Genomic DNA, 12,358 nt, shown 5'->3' on the forward strand with positions numbered 1-12,358 from the left:
GTGATCACTGGACGGTTCAGAGGGGCTGGTGGAGGAGTGTGTGTGTGAGCGAGTGAGTGTGTGTGGTTGCCTTCTCCCACTGGCTGATATGACCTAGCAAGTGAACCGCTCTCTATTTTAAATTTGACTAATTTATTATTATTTATATTTTAATTAATCACCTCACTTACGTGTAGCTACGAGTTTATGGTTGCATTGACGGAAATTTACATAAATAGCTAGCTAGCCATAGGCTAGCTGGCTGACACTTTGACGTCGGCTGGATTGTGAAGAAAACCCTGCTAGCTAACGTTAGCTAGCGAGCTACTTAACCCGGGATATCTGAAAGGGGCTGCTGCTTCTAATCCAAGTTATAATCCGTACTTTTTACTCAATAAGCAATATGAAGATAACGGTGGATTTCGAGGAATGTTTGAAAGACTCGCCAAGATTCAGGTAAGACCAACTGTGTCTGTTACTCCTCGGCTTTGTTTCCAAATATTGCTGGGCAGAAGCTTTACGTTCATGTTAGTGTTTGAGTCTTTCCAATGCAATCTGTCTAGCGTTAGCTGACGTTAATAAGCCGTCTCACTGCTATTTGGCGAGCTACTACTGGCTATTTTTGTCCAGAACAAATTGGCAAGCAAGCTGTGTCGGACTCAACCCAACACTTGGTCGCTAACGTTAGCTAGATGGCTAAATGTTGTGCATTGTATAATGTACAAGTGTAGTTAGTCATTGTCTGTTCCAAATAGGTTTAGAAATGTATTTCCTTGACTGCCACCGCCTGTAGTTTCCCATGCCCCACTGCCTCTCCCAGCAAATATGACTCGGATCTAGCTATGTGACATATTTCACTGAAGCCAATGACTGAGGCATTTGAGAGCCAACTGGCTTCTTGTACTGATGTCAACCTTTTCCCTCTTTGAATAACACAATGTGGGGAAAATTGCAGTAGAGTCACAAGTTTTACACCTGCCATTGTCATTTTTTATACTGGGGTTCAAGACATACTGCCCATCTCTCTAAATCCTTGGTTGAAAAGATGAAAAGTATTCTTCAGTAAAGCCTGGGTTTTCCGAGCTTTCAGCAAGAGCCACCCATTCACCCCCCCTCCCTACTTACTCAGCAACATCCTCTCTCACCAAATGAGGAGCAGATGTTAGAAAGTTGTTTGCCGGAAATGTGGAGAGAGGAACAGTTCCTCAAGATACGCTTGTGGGATGGACGAAAGCCTCCTAATCCGGTGTGCATCGATGACGGGCACAAACCACAAACCCTGATTGGTCTGGTTGGTTTTATGTTGTCACCCTACATGTCCCTGCCATGGGTGTCCTTCTTCCACTGGATAACATGACTAGAGGGTTACACCCCGTTACTACCAAAATGGTCGTTTTGGGGTGATGGTGGTATCCTCCCAGGCAGTGATCACAAAGTTGGTCAATGTGCTCACAAGCAATGGACTACCACTAGCCCAGAGGTAATTATTGCTTCTCACCTTGACTCCCCATTAGCCCCTGGTCTTGGAAAATATTCTCTCACATTGCTTTGCACTTGCAGTCATTGCATCTGTCAGGAAGTGAGGTCAGAGAGCCTGGGTAGTCCACTGACATGGGTAGTCAAACAGCTAGCCTAAACAACTGCCCGTGTTTCCTCCTAACCCTACCCTTTGGAGCAGCCATCATCAGTCCAAGTCATTTGAACTCAAGCTCCGCTCAGGTCCACTGTAGGTCAGGAGGGATTCACCAAAGGTCCCTTGAACAACACAAAGATTTTTCCACTCAGACCGCCATCTCGTCACTCGTCATTTTTCCCTCTGTTTGTTTTGGCAGAGAAGAGGAAAGAGAGAGTAAATGGACAAAAACATGGATGCAGACCAGCAAGGAATAACTTTCTCTTGACATCTGTTTCCATTTTTGTGTTTTCTTTTAACTCTGTGCCAGTGAATGTGGAGCCCCCAAATGTGGAAAGGGTGTTTTTCAAGTGGCAACTTGGAGGCCTACACCCATCTCTCTCTCTCTCTCTCTCCCTCTCTCTCTCTCTCTCTCTCTCTCTCTCTCTCTCTCTCTCTCTCTCTAGCCTAGATTTTGCTATCCACATCCTGATCCTGGTATGCAAATCTCAGGCTAATTGGCATTAGGCTTGGTGATTACTGAACTTGCCCTATTTCTCAAAGTTTTACTGACTCTTCAAGTATGCTCTCATACAAACCTGTCATTGAGCATTCTCTTCTCGTCTCATTGCTGTAGTCTAATAGTCATCCTGATGTGACCTCTTAACCAGTGTTGAGGGGGTGTTGGAGAAATGAAAGCACAGTACTGTAGTAATGGTCAAAAATATCTGTCATCTTGTTGGGAATTTGACTTGCGCACAGCCATCAGTTCAACCTAGGCTATTCATTCCAGCTAGCCTTCTTTATAAAATATTCAGGATTATGTTCCTTGCAATTATAGATTTTCCTTTGATGTCCTCTGTCCTCCACACAATGTTAGCATTATGTCTAACTGGAAATCCTGCCGGAGCTGGCTGACTGCCATTTACATGATGTCATTAGAATGGTTTGATAGAAGTGGCAATTTACCCAGCTGCTTCGTTGACAACCCCACAGCTGGCAGGCCGCCGCTCGTGTTTCTTATACAGACGAGAGGACACTCCCGGATAGGGATGTAATGACAACCAGTATAATGATAAACTGTGATAAAATGTGGTTACATTTATTGCGCTAAAATTTTCATTAAAACTGTGTTGGACTCCCGCGCTTTAAAAAACTCACTGTAACTGTTCAGCATCAACCAAAATTAGCAACAGTCTCCAAGACGCATTGTTTTAATGTTTATGCAAACGAAATGTGCATAGTGGTGCTAATTGTATTTGTGGTTTTCAATATAAAACTTAGCGAAATGATTTCAGTGTCTGTATCAGTCGTTTTTGAACATTTTCAGCACATTTTAACAATACCGCGATAATACCAATAACCGTGATAATTTTGGTCACTATAATCGGGATGTGAAATTTCCATACCGTTACATCTCTTCTGCCAGATACATTAACTTCTATTAAGTTCAAGAATGTGTGTGATGGGCCAGTTTCTTTTGGAATTCAAGTAGGACAGTTAGCTAAGGCTAGCTGTCAGTTTGTCTTGCTCATAGAACCTCCTTAGTCTGGCTCTCTCCCCAGGTGAACCCATGTACACGGCTGAAGTCATCCACAATCCCCTTGTGGGATTTAATGGGAATCATTACCACCAGCAATTAGAAGCAACTAGTATTTATTTACAGACTGATGGGGAGAGTGTCACTATGATAGTATAGTGCTACAGTAGGCCTAGCCTTTCTCACCATCCCATAATGAGTGTCGTATATGGTTTGAGTTTTTGTCTATATGGTTATGATGATTGTCTTTTGGTGTGCCTCTGGATAAAGCAGACGTTGTGGTTAGCGAGTGCTTGCAGCAGAATAGGTGGCCTGCTTGTCATCAGAGCCAGAGGAGAGCTGGGTGGGGTCCGAGGTTGCACTTCACAACTGGCTCCCTGGGTCCTGTAACTGAATTGCTTGTTCCAGGACTCAACACCTACAGTCATTCTCCTATGAGACATGGGACAGGCGTGCCCAAGACTAATTCTATGGCCCTAATTCTATGATGTTCAGTTGTATACAGTGATCTCATCTTGTGTTCTGAGTGCATCTAGGCTAATGGTGGGTTTTGACCACAGCAGGAACCCCCTTCTTCCTATCAACACATCCCTACTCTCTAATAACAATGACAGGATATACGCCACTGCAGCTCTGAGACTCCGCCTACTCTTATGTTTTCCATCGAGCATCATCGAGTAGAGGTATGAATGGTGGGGCCGTCTTCCACAATCAGAATTTCCCTTCCAAGACCCGCCCCCTGCCTGTCTCTGTAGATTCCCTGATATTGATGTCGTCAGAAAGAGCCACACTAAGACTTTGATTTGGGGGGTGTTTTTGAAGTATGTTGTTGCTCAGACATTGATGCCTCAGAGGTACTGTGGCGGGGCCCACAGAGTTGGCCATTGTGTTGAGTATGCGTGTGTGCGTGACTAACCTGTTAAACTACCTCACTCCCACACACATACTGTAAAACACAACCCCCTCTTTGGCAGACAACCTGGTTAAAGTATCCATAAACTTTCTATGGAAGCACTCTGAGTAACTGAAAGGGAATTCACTATGCTGGTGTTTGAGATATAGCCTAGGGCTACTACTGACTATCACGCTGACACTGTCTATCTTAACAGTGGTTTTGCCTGAAAAGGGTGGCATACAGCGTAGGCCTAGGGCAGTTGGCACAGCTGTAAAACAGTCTGTGGTTGTCTCCAACAGATGCCCCGTTGGCAGTGGTAGTCAAGTGAAATCTTCAGAAATATTGCTTCTCACTTGGTCTTGGTCGACTGAATCTCTACCCTGAACGTCAAACCCGGGATTTGTGAAAATGAGAACCTAACCAGTGCTTTCAGGCAATCTCTGCCTCAACTCTTCTCTGGGATGCTGAGTTGGCCTTCTAGGCATTGATGTGGCTTCCCAAGCAAGACCATATTTTCTCTTCATTGGCCTGTATCCTACATCCTCTCATACCACATAATATGCATCTCAATATAGCTCTCTTCCCTTACACCCAAACACTTTAAAAAGTTTATGTTCCTTCCTCAATGTGTACATTTACCCTGTCTTTTCAATCATGCAACACAGCTAGCAATTATATAGGCTAAATTTGCATAAACTAGTCTTTTGGAAAGTTTCTGCTAGCCAGCCAGCTCCCTTTGTGGTGCAACACACTTCCTCAAAGCAGAGGACAGAGTTCAATTGGGGCTTTTCAGTGCACATGTACTTGCTTGGCCTGGCGCAGTTTGACTCTGCTGTGATTTAGGTACATCTCCATTACAACAGGGCTGTCCCGCTAGAAGGTGTCTGATGACGCGCTTGTCAGGTTAGACGACTGTACACGGAAATGGGGGAAAAAAAACACATAGCCTACGGGATGAAATTCACACAGGTCTAATTTGAGTGTCTTTCGACATGAAAAACGCAGAGACTAATAATGATTTATATGAGGGAATGTGCTGAAAAATGATGTGTTGTGAAAAAAAAACTACAAAATGGTATAATTAATAAAGATGCCTCAGACAGTAACCAAATGCTGTAGTGGTAAGCTAAATTGCAATAGTTTTCATATGCAATTAGACCAAAGAAGGATGCTGCCGAGGCTAACGCTAGAGCCCATCTCACGTCACCACAACCCGCTCGGAGGCCGGTCTGGCCCCCTTTGGCGCCACTCCGCAGAGGGTTCATCTCAGGCTCGGGTCGACAGTAAACTGGTCGGAAAAGCAAATCCAGACGTCAAGGTTTGACCCGGCGCAGCCAAAAGTGCCAATGGAAAGACTCTATGACTGTGCTGCTGGTCCAGCCTGTCAGTCCATGTCCCGTTTCCCAGTGTGGATTGTGTAGTAGATCTCATTCTCAAGCTGATTCATCTCTTCAGATAACTCCTGTCTCGTATTTTGGCGCCAAGGCCACCTTATTTTGAGATGGATAAAGGGAGATAACCACCTTTTGGCCAGGATTCCTGAGGGGAGGAAAGGACACCTGATTTTCTTTAGTGAGCCACTTTATCTCCCATCACCTTGAGAATACAGTCTTGGTTGTAGATGGGAGCAGGAGATTCTTTTTGACATATAATGGAATGGTCGTACGATAACATTATTAACAGTGAAAGTAGGTTGCCGTACGGAAAATTGTCTGTGCTGGGCAGCTTTCCATGATAGCGTTGAATAACGCTGCCTCTTTAGACACAGTCAAGAGGACATACAGTGATTTCCATATGCTTGGTATTTTTTCCTAAATTTCTTTAATCTTATTTCAACTATATCTTTTTGGCTCTATTTCAGAATGCTCAATTTGTATCAGAATGAGAATGACATCAAGCTTATTTTTGTAAACTTAATTTTGTCCCCCCTACGTTACGTTAGTAAAAAAAAAAAAAAAAAAAAAAGTCAAACACTAGTCTAACTCTGCCGAGTGAACTTTGCCTGTTGATGCAAGTCCATCGAAGTCCGTTGATTTAGGTTTTTGTTTCTTGAGGGTGCTTTGTTCATCTCACAGTGGGGATGAGCAGCAGGGGACTCTGAATGAAAAATGCCTTGTTTTATGTCTGTAAATCTTCTGTTTTTGTTTGTATCCCCTCTCAATGAGGTATTTACAGTAGGTCTCTCTAGTATCCAGAAAGCATCACAGAGAAGCTTTCATACTGACCACAGTCTCACTTTGTGTGATCATGTCTTCTGCTGCAGTCTAAAGACTGTAGAAGACTATAGATTCAGGTCAGATAAAAGTGCTCCATCGCTTTCACCATTACACGGACACGCTGACGCCCTGCCCCTCAAAATATGCAGCTGGTTTTGCAAAAACAGCTGCAGTATCTTGCTATGCTTGAATCTAAACTGTGAAGAAAATCAATTTCGCCCACAGATGCCTAGGAATTGGCAAGAAAGTGCTGCAAATGTTCATTTTGTTACTCAAACACCACTATCAGTACTTGAGACTTGAGAGGACCCTGCGCTTGTTAACATCCCCAGGCATGGAATAATCTGTCTCTTCATTTCAAGTTCATTACAGTCTTGCTTTGTTTTGTAACGGTTCAAGGCCCTGCAACGGTAAACACTGAGGGAAGTGCCCTTACTTGATCCTCCTACCTTCCCATGGCTTTGGTCCCAGGGCTCCAGCTAAGCTAAGCGCAGACCAACCTAGTGAGAGAAGACTACCAGTGTCAAGGGGGCTGCATTTAAAGCTGTAGTATGTAACGTCTGCGCTATGGGCCAGCTACGAGCTAGCTTTTAACTACAACAGTGGCTCAATTTGGTCTGCCAGGGTAAATTCAGCCAGCAATAATCTGTTTGTGGGTTTGGGTACCCAAAAGGCCATAGAAGAATGCCTTGTGTTTCTAATTGGATCTCAGCACTTGCGCCCGCTTTGAACCAGATGAGGCCAAGCATTTCACCTCCAAGCATTTTTCATTGATATTTATTTTATTATTAATGCTATGGTGATGGACCGTCTATTAGAATAATTTGGCGATTATAATTGCTGTAGCAGAGGGATGCACCGATCTTTTTTTTTTTTGTCAGAAACCGAAACATTTCTGGAAACATTTGGCCGAATACCGAGTGCGTTACCGGTGGCAATTTTTCATTTCCTTTGCCAATTTTTGTACCATTGTATAATGTTTTATTTCTTCAAGGAAAAAGCTTACAAGGTGATAAAAAATATTTAAATTTAATGCAGTCTACTTGGCATGGTGTAATGAAGCCCGCTATGCTCTGTAGTGATACCTTTTTGTTTGGCACCGTCACTTGCGTATTTTATTGCTTTTTCAAAAGCTTCGACCACAGATGGAGTAGGGGTGCTGGGAGGAGCTTTCCTTTTAGTTGCCGTGTTTTTTTTTTTGTAATCGGCATGTTGTTCAGGGTGTCGTGATTTAAAGTGGTAAATTAAACTTGGAAGTGCTGAAGGTTTTTGTCGATGTACTCCCTCTACATATTTCAGTTTTGCATACTTTTCAAGTGGCCAACCTGGCGTCTCTTTCAGAAACTTTGATCATAATAATAATACTTTTTTTTTTTAATGCACTTTTGATATGTCCATGCTGCAAACAGTTTCATGGAGCTTCTAGCCTACAGCACTCACCTGCGCCATGCGTTCACAGAAGAGCACCACGTCATTGCGTCATCAAAAAACACCATGTATTATTTGGTTTAAAAAAAAAAAAAAAAAAAAAATTGTTGTTGCTATTTTCGGTCGATTTCACCTACCGAAATTTCAGTGCATCCCTGGTAGCAGAGCAGCATCTACAAAAGCATGGTTTTCACAGAGGAGTTCAATCGCTTACTGTATCCCTTTCGATTTTATCGTTGCACTATATAGGGCTGCACGATTATGACAAAAGATAATAATTGTGATTATTTGCTTCAAAATGGTAATTGCGATTAATATTTCAAAGTAATAGCTTTAGCTCTGCACAGTTTGCATATGACCTGCTGGGCTTGAGCGACATCATCTTTTTCGTAATGAAAATGCTCCCAAATCACGGACGTTGATCCCTTTCTTGCTACTAACTCACTGACCTCGTTTTCACTCATTTTTTCACTACTCACGGCTGCAGGTACTCTTGTGACACTTGTCTTGCCCTACTGCTATCTGTCTTCTCAGTGAAATTGCTGCGCACAGCGCACTCAGCGGGAGCGCATGTGATTGGTCAGACAGCATAAGCGCCTGTGATTCGTCCGTGTAGTCCTAGCACACTCAATTCAAAGCGAAATTATTAATCACATTAATTGCGGCCTTTTGCGATTAGTTAATCGCGGAGGTCATAATCGCGATTTCGATTAATTCACGATTAATTGTGCAGCCCTAGCACTATACTTATTTAAATGTTTAAAATCTTACACAAATCTTACTACAGGTTTAAGATAAAGGATGCTTAGAGACTGCATTAGTGCAGTACCCCTAGGGGTGCAGCATTAACAAGGCAGCAAAGTCCCGTACAGTAGCTGTTATCAGTAAACAGAGCAGTAACGGTAGCAGCAGCACATAGCCTCTGTGTCAGAAGCACAGCGTGTCCTGTAATAGCCTTGATGGGTCAGAGAATCTCTGGGCTAGTGCTGCTTCTGCTTCTCTGAAGTTTCCTCATTAGTGTGACTCCCTCCCTCCGTCTCTCACCCCCCTCTCTCTCTCTTTCTGCTCATTATCCCAACACTGGACAGATTCCAAAATCAAGGCTGTGGCCTAGATTTCGTCAGTCTGAGTCCCTTCTTCCTTATACCCGGTCAGCACTTTACAAGTTCTCTCTGCCGGAGTGTCAGATTACCAGAAAACATTTATGTTCTCATGGCTAGACAGAGCAGGAGAGGAGCCAGTTTGACTGCAGCCTACATGATGGGGCTAGGCCATAATGCTTAGCTTGACTTTTGTAAATTATATTACTTTTGCATATTATATTACTTGTGTCTTTGATATGACCCTTATTGCAAATCATACTTAAACCAGCTGTAAGCCTAAACCCCATTACAAGGTGATCGTGTTATTTCCTAGAATTGTGGAACGGGCAGGAACAACAATTTGTGTTATGGTTTGCCCTGCCATCAGGCCAAAGCACCCTTGATGGCTGCTGAATCATGGCTGCTCTGCGCTTAGCCAGCTCCAGATAAACAGCAACTTATTTCAAAGCTGCCAGACAGAGAGGATCAGTCTCCTTCTGGGCATAAGACATTTAACCACTACAGAGTCACCTGCATTTGACTAGGCTCATACTGTAGCAGCTTGCTTCTGCAGAAGTTTTGCAATCCTCACTTTGGCCAAGCCAAGTAAGCTACACATTTAAAATTGCCATGCGTGAATAACGCATTTGGCTCCATTGTATGCCAGGAATCAGACAAGGTTGAAAGCATTGAAATCGAGTCTATTACCCCAGCTATCCTATGCTGTGCAGTATCCCCTGCAGAACAGAAGGGGACAGTTGACTTAGTGTGACAGTGTTACACTGATGCAGGAGAAGCTGTAGCTGAAACTTGGCTTCGCACTCGATATTGGCAGAAACATGCCTACTAGTATGTCTTGTTTTTCTGTCAGAAGCCAGATGTTGTGACAGCATGGGGCATTGGCAGCCGTAGAAACAGGTGGAGGGGGTTTTGGATTGGCCCTCCCGCTTGTAGCACTGGGTGCCACTCTAATCCCAACGCCTTCGTGCACCCCCGCCCAAACACACACACACACACACACAGACATTGCACACAGTTAACACAACACATACACACACACACACACTCCCTTTCTCTTAGATCCTCATTTGATTAATATACCCAAGCCCAAATGGCATCACATTGCATAACAACCTGCAGATGAATATAAGCCCATCTTTCCCCACACGCTCCATCGGCCGGCACTGATCCCTATCGAAGCCTCACTATCCCGATGAGGAGCTGCACCGGGGACATGTGGCGGGACCCAGATAAGCTCTCTCTCACTGCTGTGGACTCCCACAAAGCCTGCTCTTTTCACTTGGAACAGTTGCGCCTCAGCTCGCAGAAAAGGCCAGGCCAAGACCAGCACCAGTAGCAATACGAGACCTCAGTTCTTCTCATAGCAAAATGTAGGGCAAGCCTAGTAGCCTACTATATTTAGCCAGTCGGCTTGTGTGAGGTCAGGTGTAGATTGACTTAAAAGTCCCAAATCATAGTCGGGTTTCCTTAACTGGGCCTTTCTCATGATGCTATGATAAGTGTCATTATTCTCATGATATAATCATTCAGACCAAAGGAAGGAGAAATAGGCTGAACCGAGTCCAAATCTCTACTTGAGCTCACAGCTGCCATGTTGCTAGACTGTTGAATAATGACCTGGGGCTGTGCCATGGACAAGAAAAAGAGCAGCTTGCAAGCAAACTACCCAGTGCTCAGGTTAATGATTCAATACTTTACCGTAGCTACTGTAGGTGTGCATACCTACAGCGGACGTGGGAGTTGACCTGATTGGAGAGGTGATAGAGAAAGATAGAGTATCTCAGTTAGGAGGGGTCCCATACCTGATGTGTCCTGGCCAAAGTCCTCGTGAGAACAGTGATAATGTGAGAGCTATATATTTGTTTGTTTGATTGATCTTTTTTGAGAAGCATCCATGGACTCTTTCATTACATCCCTTTAGACCAGTGTTAATTTTGACAGCAAATTTTGATTTACCTTTTAGTCATAGTCTTTTGACTAAGTGCAATTTGATTTTAGTCATATTTTAGTCATCTGAATTGTTTTACTTTGAGTCTCTCTTAGTTGACTAAATAACGGTAGATTTAGTAGTCTAAAATCGAATGGGTTTAGTTAAAGTGCAATACATTATTTTAACAATTTCTCTAGAATTTCCAAACTCGCATACTCCTACATCTATTAGACCGATGGACAAAGCTACTGAATTACATTTCTATGCGCTGTCCTTGCCTGGAGTTTTTTCAGTATGAGCAAAAACTTAAACAGAAATCTCATTATTCTTATTGGATCTCTTCCCAAATTGTTTCTCCCTAACATTTTCGTCTAGTTTTATTTGCTGTCAATAGATTTCTTCATAGTTTTTGTCATCATAAATTAAGTTTTATTTAGGTATTATGTCATGACGATAACTAAATAAAGGTCGTTGACCAATAATTTGTCATGGTTTTCGTCAACAATATTAACACTGCTTTACACCACTGATGGTCACATTTGAATTGACAACAGATCTATGCTAGTACCGCCTATGAGAAGGTAGTCATTTTGAGCTTTATCCCCCATGTCCACATAAGAACTGTGTTGTTTGTGTTGACACTGTAGGCCAATTCACAGCAAGCAGCATTGCTCATGCGCAGCCTTGGCATGATGTCATTCCCCGTTTCCTCTCCCTCTCTCAAGCGGCATTCCAAACAGCTCAGAGGGTATTGTTCCTGGGAAGGCCACGCTGTGCCATGGTGATGTCAAAATGCCAGATAATGGCCTGTGGCGTTACCCGATGTGGCATGCAGCTCAATCTGGCCGCCCCTCGTGTGTGTGTGTGCGTGTGTGTGTGTGCGTGCATGTGTGTGTGCGTGCATGTGTGTGTGTGCACGTGTGTGTGTGGATGGTCGGTGTAGCATATGTTCCCCTTTTCCACCGATTTTTGTTGCAATCTTTCTGCGTCAGCTCAGCTCTCGCCTAGCTTGTCACGTAAACTGTCAAAATAAATGTTTGGACTCCTTTCATTTCCTCTTTTGACTATGAATCCTACATTTGCCTGTAAATACTGACAGTTTCTCTGACTCTTAAATTTCCCCCTTTGAGTAACTAAACCTTTGTTCTTTTTGTCCTCACAGGGCCACCATAGAAGAGGTGGAGGGGGATGTCTGTGAGCTGGAGTCCAAACTTGACAAGGTGAGTAGGTGCTCAGTCATGCTGGGGAGTTGAAGACCTTTATCAGCTGGGCCAGTGGACAACATCTTTAGCCTTGACACCAGCACTGTGTCCTGCCTCTCTCAATTAGCAACCCCTCCTATCCCCACAACGACCCTGAATCATCTTCCCTCCTAGAGCTGGTCTGAGATCAAAAGTTAAATCACAGTGAATGGCCAGAGTGGGCCTCACCACCTACACCACTGACCCTGGTTCTCCTCTCCTGAGACTGCCGCTCATTGTTCTGGACTGGAGAGCCCACAGTCCCGCCCTTGCTCTCGTACGTGACTCACGCCATGGCGGGGTGTCACTTCCCCTGGCTGCGTTGCAGCGGAAGGATCTGGGAGTGGGGGGATAGGGCAGGGGGGAGGAAGAAGCTTTTCTTAGAAACTAGCCATAGTTGCTACGAGACCTAGA

General features: G+C 43.9%; 1 protein-coding gene across 2 annotated transcripts in view; it reads left to right on the plus strand.

The window, feature by feature from the left end:
* Window positions 1–43: 43 nt before the first annotated feature.
* Window positions 44–12,358, plus strand: part of LOC311330130 (arf-GAP with coiled-coil, ANK repeat and PH domain-containing protein 2-like) — a 45,542-nt gene continuing 33,227 nt past the window's right edge. For both annotated transcript variants that reach the window (XM_084462122.1, XM_084462123.1), the window contains exons 1-2: window positions 44–435; window positions 11,866–11,923. In XM_084462122.1, the coding sequence (XP_084318248.1) occupies window positions 383–435; window positions 11,866–11,923 (111 nt within the window). In that variant the 5' untranslated portion in view covers window positions 44–382. The remainder of the gene's footprint in view (window positions 436–11,865; window positions 11,924–12,358) is intronic.

The sequence above is a fragment of the Borostomias antarcticus genome, assembly GCF_949987555.1.
Source record: "Borostomias antarcticus genome assembly, chromosome: 3".
Lineage (NCBI taxonomy): Eukaryota > Metazoa > Chordata > Actinopteri > Stomiiformes > Stomiidae > Borostomias > Borostomias antarcticus.